Source organism: Thamnophis elegans, chromosome 3 (assembly GCF_009769535.1).
Source record: "Thamnophis elegans isolate rThaEle1 chromosome 3, rThaEle1.pri, whole genome shotgun sequence".
Taxonomy (NCBI): Eukaryota; Metazoa; Chordata; class Lepidosauria; order Squamata; family Colubridae; genus Thamnophis; species Thamnophis elegans.
Window position 1 is genome coordinate 84,086,652 of NC_045543.1, and position 20,322 is coordinate 84,106,973.

The window sequence follows — 20,322 nt, forward strand, 5'->3', positions numbered from 1 at the left end:
GGAACATGTTATTTCTCAAAAATCAAAACAAGTATCTCAAATGAACACATTCCCCAAAGTTGTTATTTTAATCCATCAGCTTACAATATCAACATGTCATAAATATAGATTGAAGAACTAGATTGCTACAACCCAGTTTATCCTGTATTTGCTAGTAATATTAATATCTTACATTGGGTGGAAACTGGATATCCAGATTTATATCAGAATTTTTAAAGCCAAATCTGCTCCAAGAAGAACCATATAACCTTAGAGAACAATCTATTAATGAAAGAAAACGAGAATGTTAAAATCAAACTGAAAAACGAAGAGAAGCAATGCCTGGGAATGGCAGCCTAAGGGCTGACACAGTGATCTCCAAAAACAGTCTTATCCAGAACTTTAAAGGAGTTATTATGAGGCTCATCTTTCAAATACCTCAATAGCTCATCAGCAATTAAGAGACAAAATTTAGACGTTCTTATGCTTTGTCTATATCAATTCATTTTGTAACTTTTTCACTAATAAGGTATGTAAATTTTATTGTTTTAGGCTCATATTTTTCATTATGCTCCTAAGATGCAGGGAAAATATTCACAGGCCAGGACATGTTAAAAGCTATTAAAATAAAAATCTACATATAATAATCATAATAATGACCTGGCAATTTTGGTTGAAATATATTTTCCATAGTAGTTTTGATTCCAAGCCTTTGTTCCACATCTTCATTATTTAATCCAAACTCTTCTACTACTTTTTGAACGGCTATACCAATAGCTTCAATTTGCAAAAGTGTTGGTGGAGGAAGTGCATTTAGCAGTTGTTGTTCTTGCTTTTCCTTTAAAGATAAATTGTAAAGCAATCTAAATATGTCAAATATTTTAACAATTTAAGAATATCAATGCTAGCGCACAAATCACTTAAACAATAAGACTACCTGATTTTCCTTCATATCTTAGTTAAAAAACAACAACATTCAAATGTACCTCCAAAGGGCATTATAATTTATCTTTTCAATAGAGAATTTATTATCAGAATATAGAAATGCCAATTCAATCACAAAAACATTCCTTTTGCAAAAAAAGAGAGTACTAATACATATAAAAGATTAGATCTAATTTTAGTCGTAACTACAGGAAGTTAAATCAATATCAATTTAGAACTAATATTCAACTCTATTGATTCCAATAACATTAAATCTAGTAAAATCATACATTTCAATTCAGAATTAATTCTAAATTTATTGCGTTAAGTGGTTTAATTCTAAGTTTCATTAAATTTAGATCCAACCCATTGTGCCCACATGAATGACAATTGGAAGAGTAACAACACAAAATATAGATGCCTATCTCAAGTGGTTTACAATATAAAATTCCACACCAAAGAAAAATAAAAGCATAGCCAAAAAAAAAAAAAAAAAAAAAAAAAAACTGCCAAGGCAGCAAACCAATTATGACAAAATAATAATCTTAATGAGATGGTGAACTACAACTTTAAAACTACAATTGGGGCCAGAATTTCCATTTGCTAAGCAAGATGGTTATTAAGTGAGTTGCACCCTATTTTATAATCCTTTTTCTTATGGTTGCTAAGCAAATCACTGCAGTTAACAATTACATGGCTGTTAACTGAATCCAGCTTCCCCATAGATTTTGCTTGTCAGAAGCCAGCTGGGAAGGTCACAAATGGTGATCCCTTGACCCAGGATGTGCAACTGTCTTAAATATATGCAGGTTGTCAAATACCTATATTCTGATTGTATGACCTTGGGGATGCTGCAATGGTCATTGGTGCGAGGACCAGTTTAAGTCACTATTTTTAGTGTTGTTGTAACTTTGAATGGTTGCTAAATGAAAGTCATTCATTTAGCAGTAAGGCTATAAGGTCTATATGTAGGCAAAGAATTTGAGAAATTGTTCCCCATCCAATGCAAATAAATGTCCTAATTACAGGTAGTCCTTGACTTACAACAGTTCATTTAATGATCATTCAAAATTATGGCATTGAATAAAGTGACTTATGTCCGTTTTTCATAATTACAACCTTTGAAGAATCCCCATGATCATGTGATCAAAATTCAGATGCTTGGCAACTGACTCATACTTATGACCTTTGCCGCAAACCAGGGTCATGTGATCCTATTCTCACTTAATAACATAAATTTTGAGCTCAATTGTGGTCATAAGTCGAGGACTACTGTAATGTATTCCTGCTTGCCTGCTTCAATCTGTAGTCTGAAAGTATCCTCCTCATTTAAACAACCAGCTATTTTTTACACTGACTTTTGTAGGAGGCCCTAATTGCTGCCTAGCTCTAAGGTGAAAATGAGTTGCTGCTCTTAACTGCTGCTCTAATATTTTATCTGTTTAACATGGTACACAATTTCTGTTGTCTTGATGGTTACATGGGGCTTTGTGTGAGATATCACATTCCACAATTACATGCTCAGGAAACCCAAAGCAGAGTTGATCAAAAGAGCGAGGCAGGAATCAATATATTTTATTGCATAAAGACACAAAACACAAACAGAACCACATATATTCTTCTCCCATTTTATGACATCATGAAACTGAATATTGCTGTTATTTTTTTTAACTCACCTTTATGTTTTTCTTGTGCCTTTTTTCCTTGATATGCTTATGAGCAAATGCCACTGACTCAATCAATACATCACATAACCTGCAGGTATATTTAGCTGTTGGGTAGCTTCGAGGTCGCTAGAAAAAAATAAATTATTTTTTTAATTATATTGTCAAAAAATATTATACGGTCATGAAACATATTGGGAACTATCTTGCCCAATTAAAGCTGAGCAGATTCCAGTTTCTAGTTGATTTAATGACTTTAGTGATCTGCACAACGTTCCTGTAATTCATCTTCACCCTCTATTACATTAGAGAATTTTAACTGCAAATACTGCCAAAGTCAAAGATAGTAAGCCAGTAATTTCAGAATGCTACCAGAGATTGACCAATGTTGTTATATATTGAAACATAGTATATTTAACTGCATTTACTTGTTTTCTGCAGTTATGTCTGGTTTATTCTACAATACTTTGTCAGAACTTACATTTCTGTTCTCCTAAGAACTCAGATTCATTTAGTTTTTTATTTTTTAAGTGGCTTGTCATTCTACCACTGTATATTGGAATACATCTGGAATTCTATGCTCTGTGGGTACTGTTTGTAATAGCCATCCCCAGTCTGGAGCCTCCCATTTGTGATGGATAGCAACTAACTTCTCATAAGATGGGAAATTTGGAGATCTGGAAGGAACCGAATTGGGCTAAGGCTCATTTTGACTGTGAATATTGGCATATAATATTTAGATTTTATGTATTCAGAATAGTATTCATATGCTACAACTACAAAATTGTATTGAGGATGATTCCACTACAGTGGGTTGCTCATTAGTTTTGTTTTGTTTTTACTTTTTAGATACTACGCTGCACATTTAAAAAACACATATTCAAATGTTACTCTAATATACCTGCTGGCCATTTGAATCAAAACTTGTAACAATTTATAATAAATTTATCTAAACCATTGCTATAAGTATAAGAAAGCAAATCGCTATAATTCTCAAATAGACAATTCTTATGCTTTCCCAAACTTGTTTATTTCTGCTTTTTTAATACATTCTAACACTTGTTACCTAACCCTGATTTACATGTTTAAATAAGCATATATGTGGCAGAAATATTACCTTCCTCAGTCTATAAATGTAGTCTCTCTTAAGTCGTTCTTCAGCCTGCTGCAACCCCAGTAATTCTTTTGCTGTCAGTAAAGATTCATCTATAACAGGTCCATCTATTTCCTCGTCCTGATCATTGTCTTCTTTTTTTATTCTTCTTGATCTCCTTGGTTTCCTATGCTTCTTCATTTCTTTTTTTGTGGTTATCAGAAAAAGAATTATCTTAAGATATTGCATAAATTAACTGTTATTAGCACAGCATGTGTTGATAATATGGCAAAACTTTGTGGAGGACATTGAGCAATGAAGTTTCAAAAGTAATATATAGTCATGGTTTAAAAACTCTGGAGGTAGACCTAACCAGAGAGAGTACAATACAGAAAAGATACTCAGAAAACAAATAAAAGAACAGCACAGTCCTGTGCAGGTTTATTTACATATGTCTAGCATGTGTGCAACTTTAAATTTCTAGTAGATCAATTTGAAAATAATACGTACTTTTAAACTCATGTCTTAAAGTCAAGTTAACTTGAATAATATTGCATATAACATGAAAAAGGAAAAGCACGTAATACTGAAATTTTTACTTAAAAACAAAAGGCAGTTCTTAGAAAGAACCATTGCAATATTTGGAAGAGGCCACATCCTATAAAAATCTCTCAGTCTATTTACACAAGGCACACAAAGCAGAATTCAGCCTAGCTTATGTCCACTGAAAGGAATGGATCCTGCACAAAAGCAATATAGTACTATGCAACTTTCACACATTTTCATTTTAGTAGGACTGGTATAGCTTATTCCCTATGGTGCTGCTACAGTTTTGATACTGGCACTTAAACTTTTTGGCAGCAACCTGAGCCTATGGAAATTATGTTATTCCTAAAATATTTAAAGTAATGTTATAATGGTCTTAACTGATACATTATGGGAGGTCAGCAGTATTCACCCACTTACCTCACAGAATACACTATTATACTCTCAGAAACTTCTAGATTTGCCAGAGGAAAAGCTGAAGTTAAAATTCAGGTGTAACAGACCACCTAAAACTGCATTGACATTAATATTACATATACTTCAATTCTTTCATAACATTACACGCTTGAATTGTTGTAACAAGTCTACTTTAATATTTTTGAGGATTAGAAGGTACCTACCAACATCGGCTCAATTTGTAGCCAAGTTTATATCAAACTATTCAATAGTTTAATGGTTCAAACAATTCAATATTCAATAGTGTGAACAGTTTCAATAGTTAGTAATGACTGCAGAAAAATATGAATGTTAATCTACATAAGATCATCAAAATATGTATTACCAGAATTTCCTTTTCTATCAGATAAATCTTCACTTGTCAGGTCTCTAAAGAGCTGCCTTCTTCCACTTCTGCCTCCTAAAACCTCACATTCATGAGAAAACTCTTTCCGTGGTCTGATAATCACAGGTATCCAGGCTGTAGATTTGAATTCTCTCCAATTGCTGGAATTAGTTTGATGGTTGTCAGACACCCATTTCTTAATTTGGTCTTTTGAAGAATCATTTATTCTTGCCCCTTGATTGTAAACAATGTTTTTTGAAGAATTTGGACTACTCAAAGCAGCATGTGCTCCCTTTCTAGGACTTGTTCCATAGTCACTTGATGTTCCCTTTCTTTTTTCAAATCTGGTGTCCACTTTGCTACTGTGTCCATTTCCACAATCATCCATCACTTGACGTGAAGCACATTTCTGGAAATCCTCCTCATTTGTAACTCCCCAGTCCTTATTACGCCTTGTATAGCAAGATTTTGCAGCATCGCCCATTGTAATCGCTATTTACTCTTTCCCTGTGGATAATGGAAAAAATAAAATAAAATTTCAAAGATCAGGTACTTGCAAAAGTATGGGATAGTTATGGGAACATATGGGATAGTTCAAATTGTTGATCCCATATATCAAGACACAAGGCACTTGAAGCAAACTACAACCAAGCCACTGATGCAGGACATTTTCAGTATGAAGTCTGTACTGTTTATTTCAAGTTTAGCATAATACACAACATAATACATCATGTTATAAAACTGAGATAAAAAGTTATCATCCAAACACAATAAATGCATTACTAAATATTCTAATATTGATGGGTGTTATTTTAGCTATAGATACTAGAATGAATTAAAGTTCTCCAGCCTGATAATTGCACATATGCTATGGATACACATCTTCGCTGGGGATTCAGGGAATGATAAGTACAGCAACTGGATAGTGGCAAGTTGAGGAAGGCTGAATAAATCTTCCAGGAAACCTACATAGCTTCGGAATTTATTTGAATATCTGTGTAAATTCATACATACCTAGCATTCTACAATGCCCATTATTCCAATAATGATCATAAAAGCACATGCAGTACCTAAAAAAGCACTAAGCTCCAAAGACTATATAGTTAATAAGATGGTAAGTGGCAATATGCAGTGCAGTGGTGGCATTTTAAAGTACTGTATTTCCCAGAAAATAAGACAGGGTCTTATTTTCTTTTGACTCTCGAAATAAGCACTTGGCCTTATTTTTGGGGAGGTCTTATTATTTTTGAGGTGCAGGAGGCAGCAAGCGTGATCATCTCATAGCTGCTGCTGTGTTGTAATATTTTCAGGGAGGGCTTATTTTTTGGGAAGGACTTATTTTTCGAGGTGAGCTTATTTTATCACATGCGCTCAAAAGCCTGATTGGGCTTATTATCCAGGGAGGTCTTATTTTCAGGGAAATGGTAACATTCTGAATTTATTCCGAAGAGACATAAATTTAGTGAGAAATGGTACCAATCTTAAATCTTACAAATTGACTCTATGTTAATATGCCCTTAGTGCTAATTTTGGCAGTCTCAAATTTCATAAGGTTAATGTTTTTTGTGTGTGTAGATTTTAGCTCTGCATTTAACACAATACTTCCACATAGACTAGTGTCTAAACTTATGGATCATGGACTTTCTTATTCAATCTGCCTTTGGATTATGGATTTCCTGTATGGCCGTTCTCAGAGGGTCAGTTTAGGTAATCATACCTCTTCATCCCTTATTCTTAACACTGGTACACCACAGGTTTGCGTGTTGAGTCCCTTACTCTATACTCTTTATGTGCACAACTGCATTCCCACTCACGCTGATAATACTATTACTAAATTTGCAGATTTAGTAGAGATTTAGTACTGGTGGTACTCATCTCGGGGGTGGGTGGGTGAGTCTGTCTATCAAGATGAGCTGAACCGGTTGCTTTCATGGTGTGGAGACAATAACCTGGTCCTTAACACCAATAAGACCAAGGAGCATAGAATGGACTACAGAAGGAATAAATCAGACATCCAGTTCTTGCTTATCAATGGAGACAGAGTGGAGAAAGTGGCCAGTTTTAAATTTCTGGGTGTCATCATAAAAGAGGACCTGACCTGGGGCACTCACATTGCAGCACTGGTCAAAAGGGCCAAGCAGAGATTATACTACCTGAGACTTCTCAGGAAACAACAACTAAATGAAAAACTGCTGGTGACCTTCTACTGCTGCACCACAGAGAATATTTTAACTTACTGCATGGTTTGCCAATTGTACAGTGGCAGATAGGACAGTGATTCAGAGGGTTAACGTCATTGCCCAGAGGATCATTGGTTTCCGTCTCCCCTCTTTGGAAGAGCTTTATAGCTTCTGTTGCCTTAAAAAAGTTCAAAACATTCTTAAAGATCCATCTCATCCTGGGCACCCTTTTTTTCGAACTATTACCATCTGGCAGATGGTACAGGATAATAAAAACAAGGACAAATAGGCTTACAAACAGCTTCTATCCCAGGGCAGTAAGTATACTGAATTCTACTGTATAGTACAATATTAATGCAATATTGGGTTTTCAATTAAATTGTATAGAATGTGTGTTTATGTTTTATTTTTATAGTTATAATGTACACTGAAGATGGCACTTAATTTTGTTGTATGAGGTACAATGACAAACTAAATTAAAAAAAATGAGATATGATTTCTTACTAATTTTAGGCAAAAATAATATAAATGCAATGTGTAGTTCAATTGCCTCCAAAAGCAAACCATCCCAGCCGTCACTTCAATGACGTAGGTGTATCATAAATCATTAAATGACGTCACACTCTTCATGCAATTGTCAGTCAGCAATATGATTTAAAAAGTGAGGCCTTCATTACCAGGAAGGGAATCACCCATTTCCAGACTTAAATTAACTAATTGTCTCCCCATTTGACAACCTTGCAGAAAGGAGCTCATATGTCTCTATACTACAATATTCTGAGATTGTTGAATCAATGGCAATTAGAAATGCAAGTAGATGTGACCAGCTAAAAACACAAATCAACAATTGCAGGCAAATTGTAAGAGACACATTTCAACTCTATTCTGTTAATTAACTCTTGAGGAACCAAGATAAGTTTTCTTGAAAAAAGATAATTCATTAAATAATTCATTAGGCATGCCACATAAAACATACTCACTGAATGATCTGAACAAATAAATACAGAAGTTTTTATGCTATAAATTTAACATGAAAAATTGTTTTCTACAACCCTTTATTTTAATAAATCAAGGTAATTTGAACACAATAATTAATTCTTCTAAAAAGAGCTTGATTATAACGAAAATTTTTTCCAAGTTGTTATAGTACAGCTTTAACAAAACGATGCACAGAAATCCAAACCTTACAAGAAAATAGACCCAATTGAGCAGACATGCCTATTTACAGAATACATTACTAAATACTGTATGTTTATGTAGTAAGAATAGTGCATATTAGAAATACCCAAAACCTATGAGGAAGCCATGTGACATACTAAAACATCTTTCAGAACAGTTATTTGTTAAATTTATACAGCCACCCACTCGCTCTCAGTGACTCTTGGGTTGGCTTAACACCCCCCCCCCAAAAAAAAACCTCAATATGAAATAATTAAAAAACAATAACTTCCCTCCCCTCTGGTGACAACAGACTACCAAATGAGTCACTTGATGGGCTCCATCCCATTCTTTATATGGCAAAGCAACAGGGCAGAACAAATTCCACCTAACTGGCAAGGCTGCATTCACCTGAATGCAGATGTAAGCACCAAACGTAAGCAGCATTACCAGAGTATGTATGTTTATTGTGTTCCCACATTTTTTTTCACAAAAGAAATGACATAAATGTCCCGTGAGGGTAGCTATACAGTATACTTCTAGAAAGAAGTAATCTGTCCACAGTCTTAACACTACAGTGTGAAAGAAAAACATTAGATTTCATTTTAGCATCATGTGTTTATAGATTAGGAAGAATTCCTGCAGATACAGTAATAAATTACTATGATTTATTTCTGTAATTACCACGATATTATACCGCATTCTGCATGAATGCTTTTAGATCTACAAGCACATGATGTTAAAATGACATCTGCATTTTTTTTCCATTTTACACTACAACATTAAGACAGGTAGACAATAAAGGCCGTCATTTAATAAAATGTATACATGCATTCACTGCTGCTGGGAAAGCATATATTTTCTAAGCCAATATGAACCTTCATCTCAAGTGAAGGGAGACACCCTCCCAAAAAATTATCTTCTTGCCACATGTGAACATTAACTCTGAGCCAAACACGGATGAAATAATCGAATCCGGCCTTTCTCAATCCGGCCTCCCTCCAGCTACTCTTCAAGCCCATCTAGTTAGGGAAAAAAGGAGTTCCCCAACCAAAACAGATCGAGGAAAGCTATATAGTATATGTAACAGGATAAGCAGACGATAAAGGGAATACACAATAGATTCGCGAAAACGTCCATGACAGCAGGGGCAACTTGGGAGTCCTCCTTCCCAAGGGGGGCAGTTACATCATCAGCCTCAGCTGGAGGAGGAGGAGCTCCAACCGAGGTAATGACTTAGGCCCAAAGAGGAGAGAAGCTCCCAGCTCTTAACGTCCGCCTCCACCATTTACCTCAGTGCTTTTAAGCGGCCGTCGGGGAACCCCCCCCCCCCACAAAGGGGATTCCCAACGATCGGGGCGGCTGGTGGGTAACTAGGGAGGTGGGTGGGGCCGAGGGCGTCAGGCCGTGTCTCCCTATATCCCGCCCAAGGGGGCGGGAGAGACAGGTCGACAGGGGGACAAGGCTGAACTCACTTAGACGAGAATACAGCCGCTCTTCGGGCCACAGAGTCTCGCCGGTCGTGCCTTTCCCGCCCCTTGCCCCGCCGTCACGGCCGCTTGCCGGCTCCTGTCCCCACTTCGGTTACTGCTCTCCGTCCATTGTGCCAAGGCGGAAGCCCGCAGCAGCCCCCGTCGCACAACAAAACCGTCTCACCGCCTTCCTCCGCCCACTCTCTCTCCATCCGGCACTTTCTGTTTACCTCACGGGGTGCCCAGCGCCATGACACGAGTGGTAAAGAGAGCCGCGCCTCTCTCTCGCGCGCGCGTGCGTCATCGGCTCTTACATCGGCCGTGGCTCCAGCGGTGGAGTCCGTCTTCCTTTTGTGAAGGAGCAGAAATAGTTCCTGGTGCGAAAAATTAGAAAAACGTGAAGACGCTTTCGAGAAGAAAAAGAGCTTTCCCTCCACATCCTCCCCTCCCCCCAAAAAACGTACTCTTGTTTTTTAACGCGTAGTTGCAAAGTCATGTCGCGAAACCGATTCCGATCCTTAGAAACAGGGTCGCCGAGAGGATTATTAAGTGCTGGAACAAGAATAATATGGGCCCCCTCACCTACACATGGACACTTAAACCAATGTTATAAATGTACATGTATTAATTACATTCAAACCTACTTGCAAATATATTAAAAAGAGGACAGGTACTTCTGTAAAAGATAATAAAAACTACACATTAGTATATAAACAATGAAAACATAATTTTAAAAATCCCTTCATGGGCTCCCTTTTGAGTTCCATGGGCCCCGGAACAAAGTATCGGCTGCACCCGTCTCCTCAGGCCTGCTTAGAAAGTTTAGAATTGAAGGTAATTTTTTATGGTAAATTTATCCTACAAAATACAGCAACAAACCTGGGAAACCTGTATGCTCTAAGAGCCTGCCTTTTTATTCTTTCATTTACTCTGTGAGGTAGATTAAGCAGAGGAATAACCAATGGGCCCACAGCAGAAATGACTGATGAAGGATTTAAGCTCTCTTTAGAAAATTTAGGATCTAAAGCAATTTTTAGAATAGAATAGAATTCTTTATTGGCCAAGTGTGATTGGATACATAAGGAATTTGTCTTTGGTGCATATGCTCTGAGTATACATAAAGAAAAAAAATAAAATATATTCATCAAGAATCATAAGATGCAACACTTAGTGATAGTCATAGGATATAAGCAATCAAATCATACTAGGAAACAATAAATATAAATATAAATCATAAAGTTACAAGCAACGTGGTTATAGCCATAAATTATATTTAAGAATAGAAATAGAAATCTATTCTAAGCCAATTTTTCATGGTAAATTTATCCTACTTTCGCCTACCAAAAACCAACAACAACAAACACAGGAAGCCTGTATGCTGGTAGAGCCTGCCTCTTTGTTATTTTATTTACTCTGAAGTAGATTAAGCAGAGGAAGAACCAATGGCCCCACAACAGAAATGTTAACACTAGTGGCGAAGGATTTAAGCTTTCCCTTTCCAATCCTATTTGCCATGTTGATTTTCCAGAATGCAGCTGAAGCAAAGATGCTTTTGAATATGTGGCTTTTTTTGACCACAGGTTTCTAGTTAGAACAGAGTGAAATGTTTCCTTTAGATTTTATTTAAGAAGGCCTGATCTTCATTGAGTCTGAAGTTGGGAAATAGTTGATTCTAGTTATTTCTGTAGAAAATCATTGTTTTACTTCAGTGCAGGCCAATTGGAAGAAAAGTGGGTGGATAGAATTTAAAAGCCTGCCCATCAATTCTTAATATACTACTATGTATTTGCAAGATGGCATACATTTTATTAAATTAATAGGCCCTTTGAACTTGTCTGTGAAGTTTTGCTCTATAAGGATAAAATTAAACACAGTTGCATGGCTATAAATCACATGAACATTAAGTGGAGTGCAGTACACATGGGAGGGAGCTTATTTTCAAAACATTTGGTGGTTACTGTGCTTTTTAACTTCATAGTAACAAGATCTGATTAATACCTCCACATGTTTTAAAACATGTAGGTATAACTGTCCCCATTGAGCTTAGTTTTGCCTCTGACAGTTCACAACTTTGTCATCAGCCTACTGTGTCTTGGTGCTAAGATCTCTCACCATTCCTCTTTAATCTAAACAGATAGTCCTTGGTTAACCACACATTCTGTGACTATTCAAAATTATCACACTGCTGAATAAGGTGACTTACAATTAGTTCTTGCAGTTGCAGCCATTGTAGTGAGGTGATTCCAATTTGGGCCTTGGCCACCAGTTTGCAAATATGGAAACCAGAATATTCCACATTCATGTGATTATCATTTATGACTTTCACTTCCCACTTCTAGCAAGCAAAGACAATGGGGACGTTGGCACAAGGTTGCACTTAATGACCACATGGGATTTGTTTAATGACTGCAACCAAAACTGCTGCAACTGCCATTGTACATTGGCATAGTTAAGTGATATCATACTTTCCAACAGCAAACAATGTTAATTAGGACTGATTAACTATGGAGTTGTTGGTCCGAATCACCATAGTTAAGTGAGGACTACCTGTATACGAACTGCTGGAGGAAATCATTTGTCAGTATTGGGTATGGTACCAGTACACTGATGATATTCAGTTGCACATCTGATATAGTGCCTGGAGTCTGTGAAAATTTGAATGGGAAGAATTGATTCAGATTCAACCCTAGTAAGATGGAATGGCTTTGGGCTTTGAGCCCTCCAGGGTCTAGTAGAATTTCATTTTTGATTCCTGATGGAATTGTACTTCCTCACAGAAGTGGTGTGTAATTTGGAGGTTCTCATGGACTTGTGGCTCCTGCTTAAACAGCAGGTGGTAACCATGGCTAAAGGGGGCATTACACAGATTCATCTTGTGTGCCGACTGCATCCATCCCAAGATAGAGACTTTGCTGATAGTCATTCATGATTTGGTCACTTCCCAGTTTGAGTATTGCAAAATGCTCTTTATGTGACTACTCACCAGTGGTCATGATCCAGGTTTGTTCCCTTAAAAGAATACTTTAAGATACTACCGTAGGTAGAGTCTAGGGATTGTTGAAGGTATCTCAGGAGGTTGGCTGAAGCAGCAGGTTCGTTTTTGCCTTCATGTTTTTTCATTGTTTTTGTGGACCACCCAGAGTTGCACTCCAACATGGGTATCAAAATGCATCTTTTTAATAAATAAAGAAATAGAAATAGTATAATAATCCTCCATAATATAGCTCTTTTTAACATACCAGCACTGTAACATAAGAAAACAATAACAGGAATTATACTATAATACTATTGCTCATATTATGGACAGATTAAATCAATGTGTAATACCCTTTTATATAGCAATTGCTTCTTTGATATAATATTGTTTCCAAAACATCACTGCTTAGATGCATCCATATATTATTTCTCTCTTTTCCTCTCTCTCTACCATCATGCCATGTGTGATGAGATAGAAATGTTTTGACTAATATGATACAATAGTGCAAACTGGAACAAAGCAGAGAACATTATTCAAACAAGACTTCACAAGTGTTCTTGATTAATTCATATAATTAATGGTATGGCAATTTGTATGGCAAAAGCCTCTTTACATTCTTTTCTGCAACAGTCAGCTATTTTCAATAAGAATGGGATAGAATATTTAGAATACCTATAAACCCAGTATGTGGGAGAGATATAGATATTGCAATCTGTGCTGCCTTTCAGGCAATGAAGAAATAAACATACAAAAAGTTAAATAATTTCAGTATTCCAGTCTCTTGGCCCTATAAGGTAAAGATGTACAGCTAAATGATTTAGCTGTTTCTTCTCCCCCTGAAAACTACACCAATCTCGCCACAAATAACTGGATATTTATTTAAAAAGAACATAACGAGATATTTCAGATAGAAGATAAAAACCCTTATTAATCTGATGTATTACAAGACAAATATTCAGAGATGAAGAGGATAAATTCCAGAGTTGTCTGGATCACAATAAAACAGCTGTTTAAAAGAAACATACAAAAGAAAATGTAGTATTGTGTATATCTGGCAAGCAGGTACACTCATAACACATGCAATACCAATCTAAATATTACAGGATTATTAAAATGTTCAATTAAACTTATATTTGACTAAAAATTGGGACATCATTGTTTAAAAGTATTTCATGGCTTGAGGCCTGATTATTTGTGGGACTGCTCACTCCAAGCAGAGTCCATCTATTCAAGGCATGTTTACAGCAAATGTCTATTAAGAGTTCCCACTCCATATGGAGTACAAGAAGTATTTGGAAGCGATCATTTTCTACAGGAGCTACTGGACCTGCAGAAACTGCAGGATATCCTATCATCAGATACCTATGACATTTCTACACCATCCATCTCATCTAAGTGATTTTGGACCATTGACAATAAAAACGCTCTAGTATAAAAAGCTTAAATAAAAACAGAACTAAGAACAAAATTAAAAACTGAGCCATTAAAAAGTTCATGAGGTGGAGGGAGAACCTTCTTGTCACCAGTGTCCCCCGGTGTTACATATCCCTCTTAGATCCCACGCCAATAGTAGAGCCAGATTTTTACATTGTTTGGGAAGGCCAGAAGAGTGGGGGGCCTCCTCACCTCTGGGGGTGAGGTCTTCCAAAGGGTGGGAGCAACAGCAGAGAAGGATCTCTTCTAGATCCTTTCAGTTAACGTTTTTTAACCAGCAGGATCTGCAACACATCCTTCCTGACCAGGTGGAATAATAGGGCTACCTTTGAAAAACATTTGGAAGCTACAACTAGTACAGACTGTGGTGGCATGGGCAGATTTGGGAGCCTATAGAGCAAGATTCCCCAACCTTTCTGGGTTGGCAGCTCATCGCTGGGGGTAGGGGGAAAGAGGGAATGGTTTCGTGAGGGGCAAACATGCGCACACGTGCATACAGCTTCATTTGTGTGAATGGCGGGTGTGCATGGCTGCCGCTGATGTGAGTAGGGCTGCAAGCACTAGTGGCTGGTGCTTGCTGCTCATCTGAGTGGGACTGTGAGCACATGCATGCCAATCCACCACTCACAAGGCCTGGTTATGAATAGGCCTTGGTCCAGTAGTAGGCTGTGGCCATAGGTTGGGGATCCCTGCTCTAGAGTGGCCCATATTGCATCGTTTTTCTGCAAGCTGCCCTGGCTATCATTTTGCTTCTGGGCGAAATTCAAGATGTTTGTTATCATCTTTAAAGCCCTTCATGGCATGGATCCAAGCTACTTGGGGAATCATTTCACCCCAATGGGAGTGGTCCTCTCCACCCATGCCAGCAGAAGGAGACATGCTATGAATTCCATCAACCAGAAAATTCCTGATGGCAGGATTCAGGAGAAGAACCTTTTTTTTGCCATGGCCCTATTATTTTGGAACATCTTGGCCCCTGAGATGAGATTGGCTTCCATCCTCCTCACCTTCCACAAGAACCTGCTCTGCTACTTGTCCTGGAGCTCCGATGGGGGAGTATCCCACTGGAGGTGGTTAATGGACTAATAACAGATCTCATTTCCCCTTGTTCATTGTGCTCTGTTCCTCCTCATCTTTTAGTTATGACCTGATTTTTTTTTACTAGGTTTATTGTGATTAAATTTTAATAAAAATAAACAATTAAATAAATAAATAAATATTGATGTAATTAAGATGAGATGGTTTTTCAGTAACCTAATCCCATGCCATGAAGGGCTTTAAAGGTAATAGCAACATCTTGAATTGGATACAAAAACCAATTGGCAACCAAAGAAACTCGGTTAGTAGAGATGGTTCATGTACAACTCTAGAGGTGACTGTCACAAGTACAAGTACTGGCCATAAGTACCAACTATTCAACACCGTTGTAAGTTTGAACAGTTGGTGAATGGGTAGTCATTAAGCAAGGACCAGTGTTCAGATATGGTTACTTACTGATCTTTTTATTTGTTGTTTATATGTTATGCTGATGTTATTGATGTTTTTCTTGTAAACCAGTTAGATTTATGCCAACATGGTGTCTGCCAGGACTCATTGTTTACTTCTCAGTGTTACTGTGGTGCTTCTCAACAAAATATCCATCACATTGTGTCCAAATGTCCATCAAGAGCTTACATTGGCCCAATGCCTGATTTTTTTCAACATAGACCACCCTGTCCTTGAATGGCTGGGAGGACTGGACATTAAAATTTGAACCAGAGGGGATATTCAGCTGGTTCTCTCTGGTTCATGCGAACCAGTAGTGGCAGCTACAGGAGGCTCTGCCCCAATGTAATGTGTAAGCATTGCGCATGCGCAGAAGGCGGTGCACATGTGCAGACATGGCACGTGTGAGTGAAATTAGCGCGCACACACACACGCACATTAGCGAACCAGTAGGGAATATAAATGAATCCCACCACTGATTTGATCCACTATGAGTCCATGTATTTGCCATATGCTAAATAAATAAATTATGCCAATTGAAATGGCATACCCCAAAAAACAAATATATCAGCTAGTAGCAGCTTGACAGATGTGACCCCTGATTTTATCAATGCTAAGTTCCTGATTGTAGCACTGTAGATTTGTCTGTACACCAAGATATATGTCAGGAGAAAATGGCAAATATTACTTTAAAACTGGGAGAACTAAATGAATTTAGGCTGTTTCGATAATAGACTTGGAATGAAACAAAGACTGCATTATAAAGACATCTGTAAAAATGGTTTGAAGTGTCTGTGTAATTAATGAATATGATGATAACCCAAAATCTAAAAACTAAGTATACAAGGCTAAATTGAAAGAGGTATCCCCTTCTCATTGTCATATACAAGAGAAGATTTCTAAACTGAATGCGACATTAACCAAAGCTTTTGCTTAGTGTTGACCTATAAGTGATGTTTTTGATAAATGTAATTAATTTCATATTGGAATAAATCTGCTTTTTTAAATTAACTGATCTTTCTCACTAGATGGCAGTTCATACAAAATAATGCATCAGGAGATTTGGCATTGCAATCCAAGCTTATATTTCTGTTCTAAATACATTTCTATTTTCACACATTAAACTAATACAAAATAAATGGGCTGTTTGATTATATAGATGACTTATAATAATTTATTCAATTTTTATTCTAAGCAGTTGCATGTTTCCTCTGCTTTGCTGTAGTTCCTCAAATCTTTCTATGGGTACCCCAAATTGATTAACCCAGGCAAATCTAGGGGTGTTGTACTGAATTAGTCTGCCCCATTAATCATGCAACAGACTCTATTTTTGGTCAATTAAGCCTAATTAATTTCAGCCACATCCTAGATCCATGATGGTGAATCTATGGGACGCCCAGCTCAGTCCTTGACTTATTATCACAATTGAGCTCAAAATTTATGGTGCTAACCGAGACATTTGTTAATGAGTTTTGCCCCATTTTACCACCTTTCTTGCCACAGTTGTTAAGTGAATCAGTGCAATTGTTAAGTTAATAATATTGTTCTTAAGCGAATCTGGCTTCTCCATTGACTTTGCTTGTCAGAAAATTGCAAAAGGTGATCACATAATTCCTGGACACATCAATCGTCATAATTATGAGTCAATTGCCAAGCATCTGAGTTTTGATCACGTGACCATGGGGATGCTGTAATGGTCATAAGTGTAACAAATGGTTATATGTCACTTTTTCAATGCTGTGGGTAGTTTTGAAAGGTCACTAAATGAACTATTGTAAGTTGAGGACTATCTCTATATGTCAAAGATTGTATTGTTCCATATGCTGAACAAAAGGGCAATGATTTCTGACTAACCCAGACACTGCAGTTTTTTTTAACCTTGCCAATGATATCTAACATAAATTTCAACATACATGTTCATTCTATTAAAAGCCGGCTTGTTTCTCTTGTAGCATCCATCATATTTAAGAGGCATTGCATCTGTTAGGGACAATTTAAAGTAATAATCCCATCCACCCATCTGATTTAAGCCCACATGTGTAAGTTCAATAATTTATTACTGTTTTATTTTCTTAGAATTATTCACAGCCCTTGAGTTTTCTGGTAGTTGCTAGACTGCCTAGCTTTTCCCCAAACTATGGCAGTTAAATATAAGACTTATGAAAAATATAATAGAAGATTTTGAATGCGTTGCAACTATAATTCCCAGAACTTGCAATCAGCATAGTTTGGGTAGGGTAGGGGAAGATAGTTATAGATATTACTTTGACATATGCTCCACTAAGATCAAAGTTAGTTTTAGAAAGTACATTGAATCTGAAATGTATGCAGATAGTTTTGAGAGAAACCTTTATAGGTTTTTGATAGACTTACTCCTGAGCAAGTATGGAAAGGATTATATTTCATAACACATTAATTTTTTATTTTAGTTTGCATCAATTTTTTTCTAAGCTGGAAATGTTTTGTGTTAGCTTTGGAACTTTCCATTGTCCACCCATTTATCTTTAAGATTCTGTGTTCTGTGTCTCTCATAATGAATCTAAACTTAAAGCTATAACTCAATTAAATAACTTTAACCACTTTATTGATATGAACTTCTGGTTAACATAAATAAAACAATATTTCTGAAACAAGAACATCAAGTCTTTAATTTTTGAAGAAGTACGTAAATGCTTTTTTTTTGTAATGATGTTTGCCATCTTTAATGTTTAGGGGGGTATACATCTGTTTGGGCAATTTCGTACTCATTGTCCTATTAATAAGTTCCAATAAATTAAATTGGACTTATTTTTTCAAAAACACTATAAAGTTGCTTATAAAAACTTCAAAATAAATTAAATACTACACACCTACTAAAAACACTTAAGTTGTATCGTATGTTGTTGTTAGACAACAGAAAGCATTTCCATCAATTTAAGGTGATGTATTTGATTTTTATTATACCTTTAAATTAAATCTTCTAGAATCTTCTGTTATGATTGTCAATCTTCAGGTTCAGTAAGTAGAATTAGTAAAAGTCAGGTGGTCAGTCATATTTAATCTGCAGAATTTCAGTATTTAGGGTGCCTTTGACACAAATAGATATTTAGACTTAAATCTAAAATATGCTGATTTGGTGTAATTGGTGAGATTTCCTTCTCAGTGGACTTGTATACAATTAGTTTTATAAGTTTTGTAAGAAAATGGGGTGGACTAGACGTTCAGTGGAATATAGCTATTTTTCTATCACTAGAGTTTTGTCTCTTGATCAGATTCCAGGAATGTTTTATTATTAAGAGGTTCTTTAAAACTTAACAAAAAGTTTTAAAACCCTGGTCTAAAGTACATATGTTAATATATAATACTAGCACTGATATTATTTCTTGTTCACTACAATCTGTTTTTGTTAATATAAGAAACATTATAACATTGAATAACACTGTGTGTGTGTGTGTGTGTGTGTGTGTGTGTATATATATATATATATATATATACAGGTTCGATTCCCAAAAACTTGGGTATGGCTAGCTGATGAGAGCTAAATAGCTTGAAATAGATCTATACTAGTCTCCCTTTATTTATTTATCAGCATAAATATAACATATATATATATATATATATATATATATATATATATATATATATATATATATATATATATATATATATATATATATATATATATATATATATATTCATTACAGGCTTTTAATGGTTGTAAGCAGAGGTGGGTTGCTGCCGGTTTGGCCTGTTTCAACTGAACTGGAATTCAGGCCTGGGTCGCAGAACTGGCAGTGACACAAGCCTGACACACCCCCAAACTAGTTGCTCGCCACCACTGGGCTGCTGCCATTTTGGATTTTAGTGACCGCATGCGCAGTAAACTATAAATTGTTCTGTGAATGCACACAGAACAATTTACATTGAACAGTGCGCATTGCGTGCGGGTTGTGAACCAGTAGTAAAACTGGCCACAACCCACCCCTGGTTGTAAGCTATAGTTATGATTCTAATGTATATTGTTTTTGCTTATCACGTTGTATGAATCCAACCACTGATCTATAAACTCTTAGTGTAATATATCCACCGATCCAATCAGATGTTATGTAACAAACATTGATTAACAGGCAATGGTTGATTACAGTATATCAGGTTTGTTTCAGTGTTTATTCCATAACTAGGATCCACAATCTTTTACAATGATGGGCATCTCAGAAACCACCTTGTGGGCCCTTTCCAAAACATGGCTATGGTGGAAAAGCACAAAACATTTATTAGAAGGCAAGTGCCTGAGGTTATTCCTTAGACTTCCTCTAGAATGTCCTCTATCATTTTGACTTACTTTTACATATATTTTTCTGTATATGAAAGTGCTACATTGGCATGTGGCTATTCCTGTTTCATGTTTCCTATAATCTTTATATTTGATGAATATGATTAAAACTATTAATTTGTCATTTAAAATATAACAATGGAGTTCATCTATTTAAATTATAAAGATCTTTAATTAAATGTTTATGTATGACTTAATACCATGTTTCTCCAAAAATAAGACAGGTTCTTATATTCTTTTGACCACCACCACCACCGAAATAAACGCTTGGCCTTATTTTCAGGGAGATCTTATTATTTTTGAGGCGGCGAGTGTGG

General features: G+C 36.3%; 1 protein-coding gene across 2 annotated transcripts in view; it reads right to left on the reverse strand.

The window, feature by feature from the left end:
* TUT7 (terminal uridylyl transferase 7) overlaps positions 1 to 9,957 on the reverse strand; it is a 35,173-nt gene extending 25,216 nt beyond the window's left edge. For both annotated transcript variants that reach the window (XM_032213120.1, XM_032213121.1), the window contains exons 1-6: positions 9,801 to 9,957; positions 4,988 to 5,494; positions 3,685 to 3,863; positions 2,580 to 2,696; positions 640 to 817; positions 173 to 261 (exon numbers count right to left, since the gene is read on the reverse strand). In XM_032213120.1, the coding sequence (XP_032069011.1) occupies positions 173 to 261; positions 640 to 817; positions 2,580 to 2,696; positions 3,685 to 3,863; positions 4,988 to 5,471 (1,047 nt within the window). In that variant the 5' untranslated portion in view covers positions 5,472 to 5,494; positions 9,801 to 9,957. The remainder of the gene's footprint in view (positions 1 to 172; positions 262 to 639; positions 818 to 2,579; positions 2,697 to 3,684; positions 3,864 to 4,987; positions 5,495 to 9,800) is intronic.
* Between the last annotated feature and the right edge of the window lie 10,365 nt (positions 9,958 to 20,322).